This window comes from Panicum virgatum, chromosome 3K, assembly GCF_016808335.1.
Source record: "Panicum virgatum strain AP13 chromosome 3K, P.virgatum_v5, whole genome shotgun sequence".
Lineage (NCBI taxonomy): Eukaryota > Viridiplantae > Streptophyta > Magnoliopsida > Poales > Poaceae > Panicum > Panicum virgatum.
Genome location: NC_053138.1, coordinates 1,549,414 through 1,573,012, shown reverse-complemented (window position 1 = coordinate 1,573,012; position 23,599 = coordinate 1,549,414). Strand labels below are relative to the sequence as shown.

At 44.9% G+C, this 23,599-nt stretch overlaps 2 protein-coding genes, 1 long non-coding RNA gene and 1 pseudogene across 7 annotated transcripts; 1 reads left to right on the top strand and 3 right to left on the bottom strand.

The window, feature by feature from the left end:
- Nucleotides 1-521: 521 nt before the first annotated feature.
- On the top strand, nt 522-4,402 carry LOC120696654. The gene is made up of 2 exons (XR_005684261.1): nt 522-2,557; nt 3,533-4,402. It is a non-coding gene; the product is annotated as an uncharacterized LOC120696654 (long non-coding RNA).
- Nucleotides 4,403-11,305: 6,903 nt separating this feature from the next.
- On the bottom strand, nt 11,306-16,356 carry LOC120696651 (heterogeneous nuclear ribonucleoprotein Q-like). Of its 5 annotated transcripts, none has more exons than XM_039979626.1 (10): nt 16,131-16,309; nt 14,447-15,172; nt 14,262-14,369; nt 13,188-13,328; nt 12,931-13,104; nt 12,631-12,835; nt 12,467-12,541; nt 12,258-12,358; nt 12,067-12,146; nt 11,306-11,738 (listed from the first exon to the last, which is right to left on the bottom strand). In XM_039979626.1, the coding sequence occupies exons 2-10, from the start codon at nt 14,837-14,839 to the stop codon at nt 11,555-11,557; spliced, it is 1,461 nt and encodes a 486-aa protein (XP_039835560.1). In that variant the 5' UTR covers nt 14,840-15,172; nt 16,131-16,309; the 3' UTR covers nt 11,306-11,554. The 5 variants fall into 5 exon arrangements, with proteins under 5 accessions (XP_039835560.1, XP_039835558.1, XP_039835559.1 ...); XM_039979624.1 differs by having other exon boundaries at nt 12,258-12,391; nt 14,447-14,866; nt 16,131-16,308; XM_039979625.1 differs by having other exon boundaries at nt 14,447-14,866; nt 16,131-16,307.
- A 2,446-nt stretch (nt 16,357-18,802) lies between these two features.
- Nucleotides 18,803-20,339, bottom strand: LOC120696652 (probable sugar phosphate/phosphate translocator At5g25400). The gene has a single exon (XM_039979627.1). It carries the CDS (start codon nt 20,292-20,294, stop codon nt 19,005-19,007), a length of 1,290 nt encoding a protein of 429 aa, XP_039835561.1. The 5' UTR covers nt 20,295-20,339; the 3' UTR covers nt 18,803-19,004.
- A 1,251-nt stretch (nt 20,340-21,590) lies between these two features.
- Nucleotides 21,591-23,538, bottom strand: LOC120700327 (annotated as a pseudogene).
- Between the last annotated feature and the right edge of the window lie 61 nt (nt 23,539-23,599).

Below are 23,599 nucleotides of genomic sequence, written 5' to 3'. Positions count from 1 at the left end.
GTCTGACAGAAAGAATTCTAAAAAAGAATCGATGCAATGCAATGATTCAGCTTCTTTTCTGGGGGTAAGTACGAGCACCACCACAATCTGTAAGCGTGATTCTTCAGCAGACAGTACGTCGGATTGCGACCAAGCGATCGTGATTCTTCAGCAGACAGCACACCAGCTATTTTTGGCACTGTTTGGTTTGGTTTGTGTTAATTACGAGTATTAATACAATCTAATTACAAAATCACCTTGAGAACCTTGCGCTACTTCGCGAGACAAATCTAATGAGGCCTTTGACCGCACGATTAGAGGATAGTTACCGTAGCCAATCATGGATTAATTATCGTTATTAGATTCGTCACAAAATGTTGCATCTATCCGTGAAAAAAATTTGTAAATAAACTTTGTTTAGTACTCCATACATATAAAATTCCCTCATAGCGCAAGTTGCCCTAGGGAGAACCAAACGGGGCCTTTTAAGCTGTGATGGGATAAGAATGGGCCCACTAGATTGAGGTGGTGGTTACAGCCCCCCGGGCCCAGTTGCCAGCAGACCGCCGATTTTGGTCGACGATGGTCCTCGCGTCTTTCGTTTCCGTACACGGCTCCGCAAACGCAGAACCGACTCCGTCGGAGAACCGGAGAACCGACTCCGTACACGTCTTCGTTCCCCTATAAAGACACCCTACCCGCCGCTCTCCTCTTCCCAGAATAGAATCGGTGTTCGGTAGGCGGAGGATTTCCCCTCCTCATGTCGTCGTGATGGGTAAGGCGTAGTTGTTTCCGATCTCACGGTTGTTTCTTCGATTTGGTTGATCAGGTGCGTGGGCTAGCCGGATAGATCGCTTGATTATATTTTGGGGTTAATGGATCCGTTCGATTCAAGGTCTAGGTTTGTTGATTTCCCTGCTCTGTTGCGTTTTCCTCCACAGATCCCTCTGTTTGGGGAAATATTTTTGTTTTGACCTACGACTTGTGATAGTTGATGCCCAGTCCTGTTGCCAGGGAGAACATGTCCAGCAGGTGTTTCAGATTCTCAAGGTCCAGTCGGTTTGCTGGGAGGAGCAACAGGGTATCATCGGCAAACTGGAGAATGGGGCAGGCAAGGTTTGTGTCAATCGGGTGCCTTACACCGCCGGAATGCTTGATCAGCTGTTGGAGAACATCGGCAACTATGAGGAACAGGTATGGCGACAGTGGGTCTCCTTGCCGTAGCCCCCGCTTACAGCTGAACCAGGGGCCAGGAACACTGTTCACCAACACTGCGGATTTGGAGGTGGTGAGGAGATCCATTATCCATGAGCACCAAAGTTCTGAGAATCCTCTTGCTTGCAGGATACAAACAAGGCTGTCCCAATCCACTGAATCGAAAGCTTTGGCAAAATCTAATTTGAGGACAAGGGTTGGGATCTTACGTTGGTGGAAGCATTGAACCAACTCCATTGCGTAGATGAAGTTTTCAGCAATTGAATGGCCACGGAGGAACCCGGTCTGGTCAATGTCGATCAGCTTTGGCAGCTCTTGTTGCAGTCGTGAGGTTAGCATCTTTGCCACAATTTTCAAAGAGCAGTTTTGCAGGCAAATGGGGCGGTAGTCACCTGGGCGCAGAGCTGTAGCGTGTTTGGGCAGCATCACAATGTATGAACGGTTGATTCGCTCCAGATCAGCATCTCGGGCCTGGAATGACGTTGCGAAGCGCTGAACTCTGGGCGCCACCGTGCTCCACGCTGCAGTGTAGAAACTGGGGCCAAAGCCGTCCGGGCCGGGCGAGCTCGTGCGGTTCATGGATTTGACTGCAGTTTGAGCTTCCAGATCTGTAAAAGGTGCAACCAGGGGATCGTTGTTCACTTTTGGCGTACCGGCGTACAGGGCTTGCACATCAAAATCCCAAACAGTTTGATGGCGCACTCCGAGGAGGTTGCTGAGATGGGAGGTGAGCGCCACAGTTTTTGCTACATGACTAGTGACGATCGCTCCGTCAATCTCAATGGCTCTGATTTGATTACGGCGCAACCGCTGAGTAGCGTGGGCATGGAAGAAGTTGGTGTTGGAATCACCTTCTCTGATCGCCCTGACTTTGCCTCTTTGTTTCCAATACGCTGCACGCTCTCTGATGGAGAGGGAGAGCCTGTTCTGACATTCTTTCCGCAGCAACTGCTCTCCTGCAGAAAGAGTTCTTGTTTCTTCGAACACATCGAGCATATAAATGACAAATTTGCAATTGGAGTGGAGGGTGGGAGTCGCACGCTTACCCCGTGCCCAAACCTTCGACGCGCAGCGAACGGCCTTCAGAGCACCGACCAGACCTCCAGCCGCATCGTGATTGAACTGGCCGTCCCAAGCCGGCAACACAGAAGGGAGGAAGTCGGTATGTTTTAACCAGGCATTTTCGAAGCGAAAGAGGTTGGGTTTTGGGATGGCAGTGGAGATTTTGAGGATAATAGGCGTGTGATCAGACGTTGGTTTTGGCAGGGAGGTGAGAGAGGAGTTTGGGAAGGCGAGGCTCATGGAGCCGTTGAGGAATTATGTCTTTAACCGTTCGAGAGACAATCCTGTCATGATTCATCAGGTATGGTTTGTTTCCCTCTATTAACCTTGGGGAATATTTTGTCTAATCCTTACCATGCTGAGCTTAGGCATGCAACATGTCTTAAAAGCCTAAACCTAATAAAGTTTGAAGCCACGACTATATAAAGTTAGCCAAAAAAAAAACTGAGTGTACAAAATGTGAGCTATGGTGTCAACAAACTGTAACTAGCCACAATTATGTCATGAATCTAACGCATGTATAAGAAACAGTGCATGCCTAAGTTAAGGTGTGACCGAAACAACCTCTAAATTTTGCTGGCACAAACACTTGCCTAAGGTTAGTTTTAGCAAAGTTAGTATGGTTCGTTCATTGCTAAATTCAGATTAAACAAGGTACACTTGCCATTTTTTGGTTCATGCACGGTTGTCCCTTGCCACACCTTCTGAGCACCTTAACCCATATTCTTGATCAACTTTGGAAGTGTGTTAGATTTGATCAACTTTGACAAGAAAACAATGTCTCTCTCAACCAAATATGCTCTAAATGTTTTCTTAACATGATGATTTGAAGTATGAGATACAACAAATTAGCTTCTTTTTTTTTGTTTGGATACATCAGGAGTTATGTACGGTTACATTTAGTCCTTGAACTTTGTACGGTTCATTTATCTGTAGCATTTCAGAATAATTTTGTTCACTGCTTCACTTCCATGTTACTTTTGATTGACAAAACAATCATTGGATCCTGACTATCATTGCAATTCATGTTGCAATAATTTCAGCATGGTTACATTTTTTGTTTTCATTCTGTGACCACCCTAACATGCTATAGATCCACTAAAAATTATATAATTGTACTAAGAAAAATTTGCAAAGGTGGGCATCTTATTGATAAAGTATCACCCAATAATTCATTTGTACATAAGCATTCACATCTTGTGTTATTCTGTTGTCACTCATGCGTGTTTTAGTATGGGTTAAGCCCTTTGAGTTCTAACAAGTTGTTAAATTGTAGGATTCCCTAGCCCTGCCTCTTCGTAGCCCTTGCCGAGGAATGTATGTAGTGGATCGTGCATTGTTGGAAGTTGATCTTTAGGTGAAAAAGGAAGGAGATGGATCAACTGATGAACAATTACTTTCTATGTATGTTGAGATTGACTCCGGTTCTTATCTCAAAAAGACGCTCACAGGACGGATTCGCAGTGAAGATTGCATCTTGGATATGGACTACATGTTCCTTGCAGTGGGTGTTGAAGTAGTTATTCAGGTGTTCACAGCTGTTGACAGTCCTCATCATGTGAGATTCTTTGCTTCCAGCAGCTGTTTTGATAAAGAGATTGTGATTTTTGAGGGCAATTGTGCCAAGAAGGGCGAGCTATTCACACATATTGTTGCGGTGATGGCAAAAGCAAATTTGAGTGTTCGCTTGGAATGGGAGAATTCAGTTCTGGAGTGGACGTTTAAGGATGGAGAGCTTGGAGCTATAAGCTACCCTGATGACAACTCCATTCCGTTTTATGTAAGGGTGTTCTTTTCTCCAAAGAAACTGGAATTCAGACCATCACGAGACCATGCCTGAAAAGAGATGTGTTGAAACAAGGGGAGAAAGCTTCCAGTGGTGGATTGCTGAAATTGGCCATTTTGAATACAGGAAAGTAAAAGCAACTTGTGGTGGATTGTTGAATTTCCTTTTGTAAGCCCTTTATCACAAATGGGAGGAGTTTGATGTATGACTTTTGTAGCCATGTGTGGCTCAGATACTGTAATCAGCTATGTTCGGTGCATGTATGACTTTACACAAATGGCAGGAGTTTGATATATGACTTTTGTAGCCACTGTCGCTCAAATATTCCAATCAGCTATGTTCAGTGCATGTTCTGCGTTATGTTTTGAGTTCTGATTATTTCACCGTGATTTTAATGCATTATGTTTTGAGTTCTGATTTGTATGCATTCATAAATTGCACATCTCTTGTACCCTCAGGGCTCGTGGATTCATGTGTGCATATATAATGTGGCGATTGAATGAATTCCCAAAGCTAAAAGAATAGTGGTGTTGTTGCAAGTGTTTGAGATGTGTTACCAATCTATATCTTGGCAATTCTTGTAACAGGTGTATTGGAGGAAACGTTACGCTTGGTAACAATTTTCTGTGTTGCCCCAGGCGCAGGCTCCCCTGCTAGCTGTCACTTTGCTCCCATGAGCTGCGCCTGCGCAGAGCCAAAGTTCTTGCATTCCTCTTTGCAGAGTTACTCATATCATTATCTACTCGCTGTATAGAGAGATAACATTCAGTTCTAATGCCGGACAACATTCGAATGAAGCATCCTTGCTGGTCAAATACGGACCAGGAAGGTCATGCATGGAGCATGGTGCACTGATTACACAACATCGTCTTAGCAGCCTAAGCTTCATGCTCAGACAATGCTGCGTGCATGCGTGCGTCAAAAATAACAAAGTGCCTGGTAGGGTCTTGCATGGCGGATGATCCCAAATCATTGTCTTAGCATCTGAAGCTCCATGCACTTAGTTCTCTTGTTTCTTTCTTAGCTCATATCAAAAACACCAAGGGCTTCTTCAAGTCTGACCAAAGCCTCTTTGATAAATGGACGGCACAGGAAAATTCACACAAGGGACAGTGATCATCTCCAGGCCAGAACCAAGCATACTTTGCAGCACCCATCTATCTTCTACCCAACTCTCTATCCGCCAAGAAAATGGCAATGCACCCAGTCTGTAGAGGGAGAATGAAGGATGCACCCCAGCAACATCACAATTGATCAAGCGTCTTGGTGGGGCTGATGCTGATGAGCAATCTTCATAACCATATCTGCAGAAAGTGTCTTCTCCTCCAGGAGGCCATTGGCAACTGCTTCCAACTCCTTCTCTTGCTGCAGGTCAGGATGCAAATTTTATTGGGTCGACCCAACGACCCGATACCCAAAACTCAAAGCTTGGTGTAATAACCCATTGGGCCGGCCCATAAAAATTTGGTGTCAATTGTTGCTAATAGGCCTAGGTCTTTGGGTAACCCAATGTCATCCATCCCCGCTTACCCCATCCGACGCAACCCAGCTCATCTCGACGCCACCCCTCACTCCTTCATCTGCGCACCGCCTCTTGTCCCCGTGCCGCCCCTCCCCTGCACGCCGTGGCTTGCCCCGGAGCTTGTGAATCTCATGGGCTCCCGCCTGCGACGCACCAGGTGGATGCGGCGGCGGCCGCGGAGGATGCGGCGCTAGGTGACCTCGGCCCTGGGTGCCGGATGACCGGCGGATGCGGCGGCAGCCGTGGCGCGGCGGCGGTGAGCTGGTCGAAGGAACGGAGCACGGCGAGCGGGGGCTGATGGCAGCACAGATGAACACGTTGCTGAACTCTACGGGCGGGCTGCGGTAGGAGCAGGCACTGGCGGGGAAGCTTGCCGGGTTCTTCTTCCCCACTAGCATCTAGGGCGGCGTGTGGAAGTCTATCGCGCTCACTGCCGTGACTCACTGGCACATCACGGCATGGACGAGGCAGGTCAGGGGGAAGCCCGTATAGGGCTGGCACCTTCACCGGCGCCGACAGCAGCAGGACGCCCAGCGAGACCGAGCTCGTTGTGGCGAACCACCGGGGGAAGACCCGATGCACTCATCATGATTCAATAATAATGACAAAAGTGATGGATTGGTGCATGATTTGCGCTGGTTGATGCTAATTAATAAAGAATAATTTGCAATGGCCATGAGCAGTGAATGATATTTTTTTTGTATTTGTTTTGGGTTAATCCACTGGGTCACTAGTGTAAATATTATAATGGGTCAGACTAACCCAAAACCCAAAATAAATGCTAATGGGTTGACTGGGTCGGTCACTAGTTGACCCAAACGCGACCCATTTGCATCTTGAGCTGCAGGTAACAGCTTTCATCAGTAAAAAGCTAGTTTTCCCCATGTCAAACAGCCTATCAACAAGTATGAGCTACAACACGGGACATACCTTCTTGAGAAAGAGTTTCACTCGCTCATAAGATTCTTCTAGTACTTTGTTCACCTCTTGTTAGCCCACGTTATCAAAACAACATATGGACCTAGCTCTTTCGTAACTGTCTAGGACATTATGACATAAAGAGGTTATTTTTCTTTGCCTGAGTCTCCCCTGCACTTGTAGATTTTTCCACATTCATCAGATCGGCAGTATCACTTGTACAATAGTTCGATACCTACAAAGTCACCATTCAGTCAAAACACTCAATACATCCAATAATTAATACCTACCTATATATTGACAAAATATTCACCATGTTTTGAGCAAGTTCTTGTGCAGTGACAAGGTCATTTTCAGCGCCACACGTCACATTTCTTGACCAAAAATGAGCTCTTCTGCAACTCTCCCACTAAGGCACACATCAAGACGTGCCAATAATTATTCCATAGAAATGGAAGCATCACCCCATGAAACAACTTGTGTGACCATCTTAAGAGAAGAACCTTGAGGAAGTATATTGACCCCTATCTATGAGATGAGCACCTGGGGTGTGCATTGCAACAATATCATGCCCACTTTCATGATAGGCAACAAGCTGAACAAGATAGACATTTCGTTAATACATTGAAATTCACATTTTTTATATAGATTAGTAAATATCTCGTGGTTTCCCCCTACACCACAACTTAAGACAAGAATCTAGTTGAGAAGAATGACAAATTTGATCCTATGCTTTGCACTAAGAATGATGGGGACTAAAGACCTTCTTGCCATGATTTGATAAATTTATCCTGGTTATGTCTTACATGCTTATTAAATTTACAAGGCTTGGTAGGAGACATATAAAGAATAGGAGCAAGTCTATTGCTCTCACTCCATGCATGTTTAAAGAAAGCAAGGCAACCTTGTAGAGACTTCTCTACCATACATGAATGAGAGATATTTCATAGAGTGCTCTAAGATTGGTAATAAAGAAAATATTGTAATATCTAGGAAATCTCTAGAAAGAGGTACACTTGTATCAATCTCATGATCCCCTATGGCCTATAACTAGAGGCCTCCCTTGCCATGACATTCAATTATTAGCATGGTAAATGAGAGCGAGGGGTATAAGAAAGAGTGAGGTTATCAGTTATCTAAAATTCAACCACATTTTTATTCCCTCCTTATTATTTTGATGTTTTCTCACATGATTTGTTTGCTTAAGAAGATAATGCAAAGTTGACATCACATAAACTTAGTAAAAGCCCCATGAAAAATGTCAAGAAGAAAGTGACGAAGACTAAAACAATACACCCAACTTCACTTTATGTTAGGAAAGAAAGAAAATAAATTTAGAAGACAACTTAAAGAAATACTATTTAAAAATGTATATACAAAAGGTTTTTTAAGTAATGGTAAAAAGCATCAGTACAACTATAAATTGTAAGTAGCACATATATGTACAAAGTAGGAAGAATATAAATGTCAGCTTAAGATACATTTTAACTTGTTTATTATGGTGTCCTAGGCACTTATATAAGAGTTTTTTAGTAAAGTTTTTGTGCTTTGTTCGTTGTACCGGTTAGAAAATGTAGAGAAGTTTTGTAAGGCAATTTTTCAATTTTGGTTATCCAAATCCAGTTCATGACTACCTCTAAGCTCCTTTTATGCCCATGTAGGAGCTACAGGCTCTTCTTTCGACAAATATAGATGTGTCTCATATCTTTTGATTTGTCATTAGATTTTGCATATTCTATTTCTAATGCTTCATAAATAGTTGCACAAGTGCGTTTACGGTATCGCACAATGAGTTGAATTTTTAAGGTATCGCACAAAGATAATACCCATGTAGAGATCATACCTTCCAGCTTATGAAAAATGTAATATAAATGTTTCACCAGTGCTGATCACTTTTGTATTCGAGGATCCGGGCACGTGGTCTTCAATGTGAGCATAAATAACAAAATAAGATTGAATTAAAGATTGATGCGTACAAGCATATTTTTAGTACCCACCTAAGATGGTTGTTTATCTCATCCCGTCTTATGCTTAATTGCCACACTACACCATAAGGCCACTAGGTGCTAGTCTCCTTTGGTATCTGTGTCGCTAGAGCACATAGGCGTGTGAAGATCTTTTTTTAAAAAAAAATAATTTGAAACTCGTTTAGCATCTCCCTTTAGCACATAGGCTACTAGGTGCTACTCTCCCTTCAGCATCTCTATTCCCGATTGAAGCTTGAACAATCAAGACTTTATTTTCAAAAGCTTATTGTCTTTACATTTTCCATACAAAATGCTGAAATGCAGCATCCATTTTAGCCCTATTAATTTGGTTAACTCTTATAATAGAGGCTCGAGGGTAGATAGTCTCCTGCCACCCCGTGGCGCGAGGACCTGGGTTTGAACCCTCGCCAGTCCACCCCGCACTCTACCAGGGTTGCAACCAACTGGACTACTACGAGTTCTCCTTAATTTGGTTAGCTGCAAGCAAAGAACAAAATTTGTCCAATGTTGTACACAACACGATAGCAAAGTTTATTTGCGATACAACCATGAAAGCATCTTCTTTTACAATGGGGTGTGGAGTGGAGCAGTGGCTATGACAAGACGAGTGTCCTTCGCAGCCAGTTGCCTTGACTCCAAACTCTCGAGACGACGGCCTGAAACGCAGCGTTGGATGCGTCATGAGTAGCATGGAGGAAAGTATGAGGAGGACGGGGAAGCCCACGAGGTGAGGCAAGAGCGGCAGGAGACCCTTGTTCACCGCCAGGCGCAGCTTGCCGGTATCTCCATGTCTCTAGTAAAGGCAAAGGCGCCACCGACGTTGGTGGGCGGGGAGGGAATCCATGGCCATCGAAGCAAGAACCAGGACTAAATTTCATAAAATTGGGTTGCTATTAAACATTACAAAAAACTTAGGGGGGTTTATGCAAAATGTTGGACCACGATTATTAGACATGAACCAAATTAGGGGCGTTTTGAAAAAAAATTATTATGGTGATACGGGGGACTCTTAGAGCATCTCCAACAGTTCCCAATTTTTTTCTCCCCAAATATTATTGTTTCTCAACTCCCCAAATATGTATAGGGAGGTAAAAAAATAGTCCATCTCCAAGAGTTCCCCATTTTTACTCCTAAAAATGAAAAGTTGAGTCCTCACAAGATCAATTCCTCGGCAAACTTTCATGGATGGCAGACAAAGCTTCTTGCGAGTCAGATTGCCGGTGATTTAGGGTATGAGAGGACTTGAAATTTGGGGAAAAAGAAAGAGGACAATGAGGGGGTTTTGTTTTATCTCTTAATTGCGTCGGTGATGCACCGTAGTGGCCGGAATCGGTGCAGGAAGAAGTGACGGCGGCATAATTTGTGTCAAAGCGGTCTGGTTCCATGGTGAAGCCGTGGAACTCGCTGTGCTCGAGCAAGGCACCGGGCGTCACTGGGCCAAGGAGATTGCCAAGGAGATTCTCCTACGGCGGAGGACCTCTACATCTTCACCATGGGTCTCGCCATGCTACTGGCCTTCACGGTGGTGCTGTACATCAGGAGAACGTAGGATGGAGCTGGGGCTTCGGGATCCCGGCCATTGGCATGCTCATCTCCACCGTGTTGTTCCTGGTCAGGTACTCGATCTAAGTGCTGCTCAAGCCCGGCAGCAGCCCGTTCACGCGGATCGCGCAGGTTGTCGCCACTGCGTTCAGGAAGCGACGAGAAGAGGCGCGACGAAAGTCGCGGGGAATCTGATCGGGAGCGACGGAGGTGTGCGTATATTTACGCACAAGGGAGGCCAATTTACCGATTATTAGTAGATGAAAAATTAGGATGGGAAAATATTAGAGAGAGTTTTTTTTCCAAAAAATAAGAATGGAAAAGAGAGATGGGGAATTTTTGGAGATGCTCTTAGTTGTTGGATCCAGAGTTTGTGGCCAGATGGAGCGGTAACCCAATTAACCACACAGTCTTGCTGGTTGCCTGGTTGCCAAGGCGACGTGGACCTTCCCCTCCGATCGCCGGCGGCCGGCGGCCGGCGAGCCCTCGAGAACCAGCGCCATGGAGGCTTCCGCGGCCTCTGTTCCTCATGGAAGAGCAAGCACCAGTGCCTGTGGCGTCGCCTGCAGGACTCAAGGCCCCTCGGTTCGGTTCGCGCATCCAGGGAGGAGAGGACCCGCCTCCTCATCTCCGTCACTGTCAGTGCCGCCGCATGCGATGCGGTTCCCACTCACTTGCCATTGCCAATGGGTTCAGAAACGTCAAGTCGTGGCTCGACTCAGGTCGATCGGAGAGAAAGTGTCCGGCACTCCGGCGTCCATCGCCGATTCCCAGTTCCGCCGTCCGTGACAGTGACTACGGCGGCGGCGCTCTCTGCCTTGTGTTCCACTGCAGTGCAGGAGCCGGCAAGCCGGAGAACTCCACGGCTGTTGACAGTCTCGCTTGAAGAACGGCGGCCTCTCCATTCTCCCAGAGACCCACACGGACGGGCATGGCTTGTGTCTTGTGATGCAGCGAGGGGAAACGCAGGGGCTGCTCGCACCACGCCGGAAAAACACCGATGCTTCATTCAGTTCAAAGTTCAGACTTGTTCCGTGATCACTCTTACCGATCTCGACTTCACTTGCTGCTGAGTTGGTTGGTGCTAGTTGATCACCAATTCATTCACTTCTGCCAGCAACTCTTGCTGCCTGCTTGGTAGTTGCCCCTCTTAGCGAACACATCTCATCGGACACACATTCCGTTTCCACATGGCAAAAAGTAACAGGTTAAATTGCAACTTTTTATAAGATCACTATCGGTCATCATTTAATTCCTCACGCTAAACGTGCCGAGACTGATCAGAGACGCAAATGTAGACCACAGCAACTATTCCTGAAGCTGGATGAAGAAACAGAACACAGAACTACAGCTGCATCAAAGCTACATCTGCGGTTTGCAGTATTATGAGCTCAACGGCAGTTTGAAGCAGACCGACAAAAATAAAAACCCCTAGAAAGCACAGTTTCCAGCATTAACTGGTAGCCAGCAAGGTATTCTTTCTTCGTGCTAGGTTCTTCTAACTTCTAAGAGCTAATAACCTAACAGCAACGTTTGCAAACATCAGTAGGGATGGTGTCGGCCCCTGCGGCTGTTGTTGCTATTACTACCACGGTCATCTCCTCTCTGCCGCTTTCCACCGGAGCTGGATCCGCCACCACCGCTGCCGCTGCCACCATAACGACGACCACCTTGCTGCGCCGGAGGCAAAGCCAGATGCACAGTCTGCTGCCCTGCAGGTTGTGGTCTGCCAAAAGAAAAAGGAAACTATAAATGGACAATGGAAATATGACTGCAACAGTTCAAATGGCTGCTCTTAAGATGTAAGATGGAACAAAAAAAAAAGCAAAAGTGATGGAAAGATATAAAGATCTCATTTCACCACACTATTGGACAATTGAAAGTGTTGGAAAAGCAAAACAACTTCCTTCTACAACAGAGACTAGTTTCATAAAAATACTCCATGTCTATGTCTGCTGTCAAACTTAAGAGCTGCAAATATTAAATAATACATGTGATTTAATACACAGACAAGACTTTTCTAGAAGAATACTTAGAATAGATCGAATACTTACACATATACAAGACGGCCATCTGGTAGAACCATTGGGGTCATTGTTGAAGCTGAAGGAGCACCTGGAGCATACAAAATTGGCTGCAGACGTGCAAAGAATGACAAGCATACACAACAGTTAGAAAGATGTCACCTCTGGCATACGTAATGTATCCATGCATTGGCCAGTGCATAACGGATGATGTCATGTACCTGTGCAGCACGAGCAGGAAGCACACCATAAGCACTTGCCAATCCATTTCCAAATGGATTATAAACACCAGCCAGTCCATTTCCTAGTGGATTATAAGCACCTGCCAGTCCATTTCCAAGTGGATTATAAGCACCTGCCAGTCCATTTCCAAGTGGATTGGCCCCTGCCAGTCCATATCCAAGTGGGGTATAACTTGGCAGCAATGGACCTTTTTTCGCAGTAGGTACTGATACAGTATCATCCTTCTTATCAGCTTTTGCAAGTGAACAATCCAGCAGCTGGCCTGATGGATAAAAACAAATTGTGAGCATTTTGTTGATACATGAAGCGAAATTGACTAGCCATAGAAGGATGTTAGATAAGAAAACTCACCATCAAGTTCATATCTCTCGGTGTTCTTCAAAGCCTTAATAGCCATGTACCGTTCCTTAAAGTGAACAAAACCATACCGATTTTCATGACCAGCTTTTGCAGGTGGAAGAATAACTTTTGTAATTTCTCCAAGATGCTCGAACAGCTTTTTCAGCTGCTTTTCAGTAACAGTCTTGGGTAGGTTTTTGACATATAGAGATTTAACCTGAAGACAAAAAATTTACATCCATATACAACATCATTATAGAAGGAAACATAAAAGTAACATTTTGTCTTGTGGTGCTCAAAACTCAAAAGAACCTGCGCAGTAGAAGCAGATTCGCCACTATTTTTAGGATCTGCCCAGTTGACAGTAGGAGCATTTGTATCTAGTTTGAATTCTGGGGTACACATTTTCTGCCTAGCATACTCTGCACATGCCTGGTTGTAGTATTCAATAAAGCCATAACCCTTGTGGCGATCTGAACGCGGTGCCTATGACGAAGATACATTCAGTGTAAAACAGCTGTAATGATGCACACTTAAGTTATTGAACTATCCAAGTATTTCATCAATACCTTCGGGAGATTAACTTTTAAAACCCCAGGACCAACTTCTTCCACTGCATTTTTGAAATCATCCAGTGTCCAATCTTTGGGTACATTCCCAATAAATAGCCTGTTCTTTGCCTGGGAGGAAGAAACTTTTATCTTCTTTCCCTGGTACAAGAACCATAACAATAGGTCTATTTCATATATATACAAGATATATGAGATGTAAGTTAATCAGGTGTAACAAGGAATCAGGAAGTACTAGTGTGCATTCATGTGTTCTTTGGGCTGCAAACAGGTCTGTATAACGTGGAGCCAAGATATTAGATATTTAAGAAAGGTCCCCCAAAAAACTATTGTTGAAAAGATAACATACCACCATCCACAATTCTGATTTCTGAAAGTATGACTAATCAAGTGTGACAAGGAATCAGGACATAATAGTGTGTATGCATGTGTTCGTTGGGGCGCAAAACTAGGTCTATATGGAGCCAAAAAAAATTTAGAAAGGTCCTCCCCCCCCCCAATATATATATATATATATATATATATATATATATATATATATATATATATATATATATATATATATATTGCTGAAACATAACATACCACCATCCACAATTCTGATTTCTAAAAGTATGACTGAATACAGGGGTTTGCAATTAGTCACAAGGTTCTGTATTTTAAACTTGGCAGTGGAATTGCTGCAAACATTTTTAAAAACAGCAAGCCTGTAATCATAGAACCTTGTAATTTGCAATGTCTCAAACTGATCGCCAGGTTTTGTATTTTAAATTCAACTAGACTAAACAGTGCAACTGCTGCAAACTTTTTCTTTTACATACCAAGCAGATGCGAGAGTAACCATGTAACCTTGTATTTTGCTATGTCAAAACTGATCCGCGAAACTAAATGTAAAGTATATGAAAATACAATTTTCGACTTAGTTTCCTACTACTATCTCGGGAAGATATGTGCTACCAAATACTTGCTTTAACACATATACCCATATTTTTGTAAAAGATCAATATAAACAATGGCAATTAATCACTGGTGGACTAACACGAAGATTGACTCTGAGTTCAAGTGAAAACAAACCTTTAGGTCCTTATTGTTCAACTTTTGGATGGCCTTTAAAGCCAGTTCTTTATCTCTGAAATTAACAAAAGCATACAGCTTGTTATCCCCCTTTCCTCGTATCCGCACCTGCAGGAAAAACGGACTCTGAATTGCAGTAGAAAACAAATGCAGAAGCTAACCCACAGAAAGTAGGCAGTAGTCACCTCCACGACTTCTCCAACCGACTCAAATAGATTTTTTAGATCTTCAGAAGATATATCTGAGGAGATGCCCCCAACGTACACTTCGGATCCATGAGGAGGAAGAGCAAGAAGCTCAGCATGCTTCTCTTTTTCGTCCTCATCCTTCTGATAAACATCCACCATTTTACTATCATGTTTAGCATCACCTTCACACGCAACTTCAGATTTTTCCTCCTCCTCCTCCTCCTCTTCCTCCTCTTCTACCTCTTCATACTCAACCTCCTCCTCAATTTCTTCATACTCAACTTCTTCCTCTTCATCTTCCTCGTCAGGATCATCAAACTCCAAATGGTCTTCTTGTTTGACCAATTCAACGGATTTGGTGGAAGCAGCAATTTCTGTCCTCCTTGACATCTTCCAAAGCTCAAAGTTCCAAGGAAACTTTGGAAAGAGCACAGGAACCAACAATATTGGGGGAGCAAAGTGATGATGTATGGATAGGAAGAAAAATCACAGAAACAGCTAGAATAAAAGATATGTAATACTCTCAAAATGGATTTAGCCATGGGTATCCAAATGGAAAATGGCACCTCAAAGCAGGTGACTGTTAAGGAATAAATGCACATATAGCAGTATGCTCAGATGGAGAAAGTACAGAAGGTTTTCAAGAATACGATAGCACCGTCAACGAGAGTATGTTAAAGAGGATAGGCAAAGATGATGCTATCTGAGGTATAATTGAGCAGACTGGTGTAATCGCAAGGCATCAAAATTCCATTAAATGAATGGAAGGGAAGAAAAAGGAACAGGAAAAAAAATAAGAATTAGAGAACAACGTACATGATGTGTGAATCTAAAAATAAAACCTGAACTCGAGTAAATAGCTAAGATTGACGAAACATTAAGACTAATGTCATTCCATGGAGATAAGTACTCTCTGAATATTGAATTAAAGACATTATTCATTAAACAATTTTCATACTGCTGCAAGCTTTGCCCTGACATAAAAGACACTTAACTTGCCACCGGGTACTTATTGTCTTATAGTTTTACTTTATGCGTTATGAATAAACTCATGCATTGCCGATAAATGTACTAGTAACTGAATCACATTATGGACAAAAAGATTCCTTATGAGCAAAGACAACAGCTCAATGAACATGGTATATACAGTGTCTAAACTATCATTGCTCCTCAGTCAGATCAACCTTGTCAATGATAAGAATATATGGCATCCACCAGCAAATTGCATATGGCTCTATAGAGATCAGGCTGGACCGAATCTAGTGGTTTCATAAAAAAACAGGACAGAGCCCTTTGTACTGAAAGAACAAAGTAAAAGGCTAATATCTGGTGTGTGCGGTGCCATAACTTTCTGATTAGATACTATATATACAGGCTGTCTCCTATATATCCAGGCATCTAGTACATGAATAGGAATATCTAGTGTGCTCCACCTTGGCGGCTTGGCCCCTTGTGGATGATGGTTCGTCGGGAGAGGGGTAAGTGGGGAACTTGAATCGGTCCACCTCATTGTTTCGCAATCAAGTAACTGAATCTAGGGGAAAAGCGGAGAGTTTTGACAGCGCCCACCCGCCCTAATTCCCCCCGCTCCCCACAGTACAATCACATCTAACACAAGAATAGAAGCGAATCGGAACGGGGAAAAATAGGGGCCTCTGATCGGAGGGACTCGAGTTCTTACCTCAGAGAGATGCGGAGCTGCCCCCAGCAAATTTGGGGATGGATTGGAAAGCGAAGGGAGAAACTGCCCGGCCGAAGAGGGAACGCGATGGGATGGAGAAATTATTGCGGTGGTTCAGTTTTGCAGCCCGCCCCCTCCTGTTGCCGTCCGATCCGTCTCTGGGCTCTGCCAGCCTGTTCCGCCCGCCGAGCCGCAAATTCTTTTTTTTTTTTTGACTCGGCCGAGCCGCAAATTCGGCTGAAGAGTTCCGGTGTGGGTTGGTGATGTAAATTCGGCTTATTATCGTTTCCCCATGTTGCCACGTGTTTTTCTCTTTTATTTATTACAGTTCAAGGCTGCTGCTACTCTTGATGGGCTGCTGCCAGGCCCACCATATGGGACGCAACGTGCATGTTCTCATCATTTTCGGCGTCTCTTTGTCTTCGTGTGCTCGCATTGCATCGATGTGTTATTTTCTTTTCTACACCTTGCTCTTTCGCGTTTTTTTCTCTTTTCTACTTTTTTTTTCCGTTACTAGTTTCCTTTTCTCCCATCGTTACTATTTTTTCCTCTTATTTATTTACTTATTTTTTCTTCTATTCCTAAGTAGATGGTTCCTTTATTTTCTAATTTGTATCATTCTTCTTTGTTTTCTATATGAACATAAATTCATAATTAATTCTTTAGAAAAGGAGCGTCTTACACGTTTGTTTTTTCTCTTTTTTTTATTTTTCATTCTTTTTTTCTTCCACTTTTTCCTTGCATTCTGTCATTTTTTCCTTTCGTTATTTTTTTCTCTCTTTTAATATGTTTTTTCTATTTGACTGTATTATAGATGTATTTATCTTTATTTTATCTACGTGTAACTAATTTGTTCGCAATGTCAAATTATTTGTTCGCTTTGTAGATTAAAGTGTTCCATAATGTTGATCCGTTTGTTCGCGACATTCAATTTTCATTATTTACCCTATAGAATTCAATGTTCACTATGTGTATATATTGTTCATTGTATATTATTATTTGTTCGTTATATTTAATTTTTTATTTGCAGAAAATAAAATTTGTTCGGGGTTTTAAAATAAATGTTTGTTTCCAATTTTCAAAAATTAAGTATTTAGTATTTTAAAAAATATCATGTAAACATAGACAAGTGTGGTCTTGTTTTAAAGATCTTATTATAAGAAAGATAATGGTGGTATTCAAATTTAATTTGGATGCTCAGTTTAATGGTTATAGTTTTTTTTAATTCAAAATTTGCATGTGTGTGAGTGATATTAGCACTTTTGTTTACTTTTGCATGCATGCACAGATTTTCTCCTATTAGCATATATTCCTTTCTATTTAGTAGGCGACATACATTTACGTAAATGGGCCGTCCTAAAATTACTAAGACTAAAACTACCGCCGGAATCCATATACTTTCGGGTGATGATGGTTTGCGGATTTATCCCTCGAAGTGATGGATAACTGCACCTGCGCATGACCTGAGTCCACCTATCACACCACTTTTATCCTTAAAGGATTTTGTATGTTGGATCTAAAACCAACTCAACAAACTGACCTACTTGTATTTTATTGCTAGAACAATTCTTTTGTTGCTTGAATGATAACAATTGTTCCAGCAATAAAAAAAATTATTTCAGAACAAAAAGAAATTAGTTATTGACATATGTGATGATACGACTGCCAGTCACACGTGTGAATCCTAACATTTGCGGATAATGCAACACTGCAACCTTTACCACTTTTCTTTCTTAAAAAACATTGCCTATACTCCACCCTTCCCAAATAAAAGGTCATTTGGATCCTTGAGACTAAAATTTTAATCCCATCGCAGATATTTGGATACCAAATAAAAATGTTAAATATAGATTAATTATATAATTGGACGCGTACGCCGTCCGATCCATCTCTGTCTTTTTTTTTTTTTTTTGAGGAGGCCGATCCATCTCTGTCGGCCTGCGACCTTTGGTTGTCACTGACTTCTCGGCCTCTGTTGACTGTTGGTCAACGGCTCAAAGGCTACAGCCTTCTGCTCCGCCTGGGCTGGGCCTTCCACAACAAGCAGTTCGGCCGCCTGGGCCTGGGCCTTCCGGTGTCTACTCACTTCTATTTTTTTATTTTTCTTCATTGCATTTTACATGGATGTGGGCCTCTGGCACTGCGGCCTAAATGGTCGATGTGACATCGCCTTTACCACTTTTGTTTCTTCCAATCCAAAAGAAGAAAAAAAGAGGCGCCTGTATATCAGTTGCATTCCCTGAATTGAAGAATTGCAAAGCTTAGAAGACTGAACCTGATCACAGACGAACTCACGCTTTCAGACACCATACTAGATGATGAATTTGCAGAATTCATGCATAAAATGAATGTTGTTTCGAAGAAAAAAAAAACTTAAGAGAAGGGACAAAGAATTATGGAATAGAAAGTCCATTCAACCGAACCATGTGCGTGATACTCTAGGCCATTTTGGACTCTCCTTGGGCGAGCTTTGAGTGAAAATGAAGAATCTTGAGTGATGAGTCGACTAGGATCGGAGCGAGCATATAGTTTCAATGTAGGGACGGCTTACCTGCCTGACGAGAAGGCAACCAGACCATCAGACTAGTTTGTGAACCAACAGTTCGGTGCTACACCATCTAAATGATATATATGACGTTATGAAACAAAAAAAAACTGCTAACAAGTAAACATACTTCCAAATCATTATACCACTCAGCTTTTCATTTCACCACAAATAAACATCCTTCCAAATCATTTATCCTTTGCAGTTCCTGTACTGAAGAATAAAAAAACTTAAACAACATTAGTCCGATCGAGAACTAAACCAAAGTTTCTCAAGAGGAATGATTAAATTGCATTGCGACATGTCCAATATTCATTTTGGAAGCGTCGTCAATTTTTGCGGTCACCATCTCGGCCATCCTTCTCCGGCAGCAGCCGCGCTGCCGCCTCCGCGTCATCCGGCTTGGGCACCGCGGTCGCCGCCGCCTTCCTCTCGGCCTCCTTGGCCTTGAGCCCCTGCAGCTTGGCGTGGTTGTAGTAGGCGACGCCGAGGAAGGCGATGCCGTAGCCGGCGAGGTTGACGGGCGTGACGGTGTCCTTGATCACCGTCCACGAGAAGGCGATGAGCAGCCAGTCCTTGACGACGCCGGCCACGTTCATGGTCAGCGCCGACGTCTTCCCCACCAGCAGGAACACGGCCAGGTTCAGCGCGAAGGCGCAGAGAGAGTTGGTCCCGAACACGAACACGTCGGGCCCCGCCGCCGACGCCGCGGCGGCTCGCAGCCTGGGCAGCTCGACGGCGTACCACGGCACGGTGAGGAAGGCGAGGCAGCAGGGCGCGATGTAGTAGAGCGAGGTGATGGGGTTGAGGGACATGCCCCTGGAGGTGAGAAGGATCTGGATGAGCACGAGCCGCGTGGCCTCGGCGGCGACGGCGGCGAGCTGGAGCGCGACGCCGAACGCGTCGAAGCGCGCCTCGCCGTAGGCCGCGACGGCGACGCCCGCGGAGATGCCGAGCATGTTGAGCATGGAGGCGCGGCGGAAGGAGTCGGTGCGGAAGGCGACGGCGAGGGAGTAGACGGCGACGGGCATGAGCGCCTTGAGCATCTGGATGAAGGAGACCGAGAGGTAGATGTAGGCGGAGTTGGAGAACCAGAGCGAGAGCGCGTAGAGCGCGCCGATGGGGACGACGGAGGCGGCGTAGAGGCGCGGCGTCATGGGCGGCGAGGCGGGGACGTCGACGACGCGGAGCACGCGGACGAGCAGCGCGGCGAGGGTGGCGCAGAAGGCCATGTGGATCATGGTGAGCGAGATGGGGAAGGGCCACCCGTACATCTTGGGGTCCAGGATGTACTTGTTGTACACGATCACCGAGAAGCTCAGGCTGATCCAGATGCCCACGTACGCGTACGACATCAGCACAGACCTGAGCACCGACGGTGGCGGCAATGGCGCCGTGGAGGCGGAGGTCGACGACGAGGACACCGAGGACACCTCCATGGCGGCCTTGGCCGGCGCGGTGTCGTCGCCGGCGCCCATGGGGCCTGGACTTGACGCGGCTCGCAGGGAGTGATGCCTGGGCTGGGTGAGCAGTGACGCTGCCTGCTGCAGAGTGCAGAGACAGAGTGCTATGAATAGTAGCTTAGGGAGACTCTGCTCGTTGACATTTAAGCTTGCCATTGTCGTCAGTGCACGGGATGGGCTGGTGGAGCCTTTACGTACGCTCTGCTTCAATTGTTGACGAAGTTGCTTGCAAATCGAAGATCTTCAATAATGGTGAAGAATGCAAGTAGACCAATAATTTGTACCATGAGACTGCTTGTGATCACACAGCATTCCCATGTAATGTAATGCTAATCTTGCGAAAAGTTGCTGCAGAGAAACGGCTGAGGGACGCATGGATTGCTGTAAGCTCCAGATTCTGAAAAGCCCCGATAAGGGCCTGATTCTGAATTTGTTGTCATCTGTTGTAGTGCAGGATCGGAGGATGATGAGATCAGACTCAAACGAGACTTTAGCCGCCATGTAGTGCAGTGTAACCAACGTCGAAGCAAACCTTTCAGGATTCGGAGGGAAAGAAAAAAAACTCGTGTTTCGAAGAGAAACTTAGCATCGACACTTGGACCTGGGGTGCTGCACAGGAGAAGGATCCAAGCAGTGTAGGAATGCGTAATTCTAAATTCACATGCAACGGGTCCGGTAGTCTGACATAGACTCTATTTATGATGCAGTGATAATGTGACTATATTTTCAAAGGGCTTGAAATCTACCTGTTAATCAAACGTCATTTTAAACAGAGATATAATGGTGTAGTATGTCTGTAGGATGATGATTTAATCAAAGAAGATGATTTTAAACATTTGGAGAAAGCCCGTAGGTCGTCATTCCAAACATGGGCCTTCTCTTTTGTTACCCCAGTAATCTTAGTAGTCTCACTCTCACCTATTTGAAAGCGCTAAAACCTGCTCTAAAACATAGGAAATCCACAAAGGTATGCTCCTGCTAGTGAGCAGGAGCTGTCATTCGTCTCAAGAAGAAGAGAATACACTTAAACCGGTCAGCGATGACATCAGTCATAAAATTATTTTTGTTTTAAAGTGTGCAATGCAAAACAGTGTTGTTTTCCTAATCTGTGGTGCAGAATACACATAATTTCATTAGTAAATGAACGCCAGAGCTTAACAGCATCATTCGCATTCACTTCGTTTTACCTACACCTACAACAAGAAACAAAATACTCCAATTATCACTATGCATTTGGTTAGGCCATTTTGCAACTGACGTGCTCAACTAGAGCAAGATTCTATACTATTTCGTTAGGCTATTCTGTAATCTGATACCATCCAATGTAGGGGGACACCGTCCACATCCTGGTATATCCTGACCCATATCCTAACAATGTAAGAGCATGCCATTTCCTTTGTCAGAACTTGAAAAGAAAAGGGTGTTCAGTATCCTCCAGAAAATGGCGTTTATACTCAGAGGCATTATACTAATAAATCTGTAAAATCTACATTATAACAATTCAGCACTGCAAGAATGCATCACATTTATAAAGATTTGCAAGCAATGATAGTAACTTACTAATACAAGGCACGGAAATCATAACATAATGGAAGGAAGGCTAATGTCTGTACAACTAAGAATCTCTTGGCCTTGCATGCTGGTAGTACTGGTAGCCAGGAGTTGGTTTATGCCTGGAAAAGGGACATGAAAAGAAGATTGTGTTAAGTGAATGACTATAACAATTTGATCAATACTAACAATTTGATCAATACTATCTGTAGGAAGCACCCTTAGGTTACAACTTCCTAAGAGCATCTAATTAATTTTGCACACATGCCAAATGAAGCATCTCTATTTTGTTACAAAGTCAATCAATAGCACAAATGCCAAATGAAAGAAAGCACATCAGTGGTACTGGAATGAAAAAGGAAAAGAACAGTTAATTGGGTCGCATGAACTGAACTACTGTACAATCAAGGGCTTGTGTGTAGCACAAAGACAGGCACATAGGGTTAAAAAAGAGAGCAGTACTGGCAAATTATAGCATGAAACTGATGCACCAGGTATTGTTACAGAAAACAAGGGACGAAGGACTAGCCTCATTACTGAACTTGCTCTTCATATTGCCAATCCTCTGCATTCCTTCTGAATATTAGTCCTCTGCTCCTACAAGCACATAACGCATAAAAAATTAGCAGCTAGCCCAAAACCAAAAATTGACGTCTTATTGGTTAGAGAGAAACATTGCAGAAAGAAAATGAAGTAAATACGCCTACGCACCACTGATTACGAATGCAGCAGCTGAAAACATGGTGGACAAGGCTACTAGGCCCGGGCATACGGCCATAGAGGCTGCAGTTATCGATTGCCGTTGACAAGCTGCCACTGCCGAGGTGGTATTGGGCAAGGTAGGGATGTCCTGAATGAATGTAGACGACACTGTCACCCTTGACAGTCGGCAGCACCTTAGAGGAGACACTTATGCTCCTCTCGTCAATGAACAAGATACTGCCTCCGATGCTTTTCATTGGGATAAACCTCTGCAGCATGATGTCCGAAAGTTTGCATACCAAAATTTGTGACCCAAACCAATCGTTGTGGCCAAGCACCAGGATCTCTGACCCACATTCTACTAGACCGTAGGGATAGACGAGTTTGTGTTCCGGGACTGTGGCGATCAGCTTTGGCGGTTGCAGAGCACGAACTACCCCCTGCCCATCCCGATCCTGCACAGGTGGGTCAATCTGGAGAACCTGGTGTACGTTGTTCTTGCCGCATGATGTGGAAGCAGTGTACACCATGTAAAGCTTTCCTTGGAACGACAATGGCGGATAGCGCATCGGGCACGGCCAGCTTGAGAGAGTCCATTGCCGATCCATGGAGGTAGCAAAGGCCACACGGCTCACCTCGTCAAGTGCGAGCATGACGGTCATGGCTCCAGCGTTGTTGAAGGAAATGGAAGCACAGACTACTCTTGCAAGGCTTCTGATCCTGTAGGGTGCGGGGATGCAGCCGCGAGCCGAGCTGCGGGAGGAGGGTCCCTAGGGGTGGGAGCGCGGCGACGTCGCCCGTGAAAGGGTGGAGGAGGCGAAGGGCGCCTTCTGGGTCCGGGTCCCGCAGGAGGAGGAGGAGGCCGTCGACGGAGTCGATGGCGCAGTTGGTCCCCGAGGAGCGGGATCCGGGCGCGGGCCAGGGCTCCCGTGTCGAGGTTGAGGAAGCGGGCGTGGCCGCGCAGGTTGGGGTGGCCGGGGTAGAGGCCGTGGCCCTCGGGGAGCATCATCCAGCGGCGCGGGTGGAAGCGCGGGGAGGCGGCGCCGGAGCGCCAGCTGGTGCAGACGGCTCGGAAGCGGACGTAGTCGAGCAGGTCGCCCGCCGCCAGCACGCGCGAGATCCGCGGTCGTCCGTGGCGCGGCGGCGGTTATGTGCGCCGCTGCTGGCCCCCGGCGGCGACGGCATCTTGAGTGATCGCTCGCTCGCAA

Coding starts and splice junctions, on each gene's coding strand:
- LOC120696651 (XM_039979622.1), bottom strand. CDS start 14,839: ATGTCAAGGAGGACAGAAATTGCTGCTTCCACCAAATCCGTTGAATTG. Junction 14,370..14,446: donor CGGTTGGAGAAGTCGTGGAG/GTGACTACTGCC, acceptor TTTTTCCTGCAG/GTGCGGATACGAGGAAAGGG. Junction 12,542..12,630: donor CGAGAGATATGAACTTGATG/GTGAGTTTTCTT, acceptor TTTATCCATCAG/GCCAGCTGCTGGATTGTTCA.
- LOC120696652 (XM_039979627.1), bottom strand. CDS start 20,294: ATGGCAAGCTTAAATGTCAACGAGCAGAGTCTCCCTAAGCTACTATTC.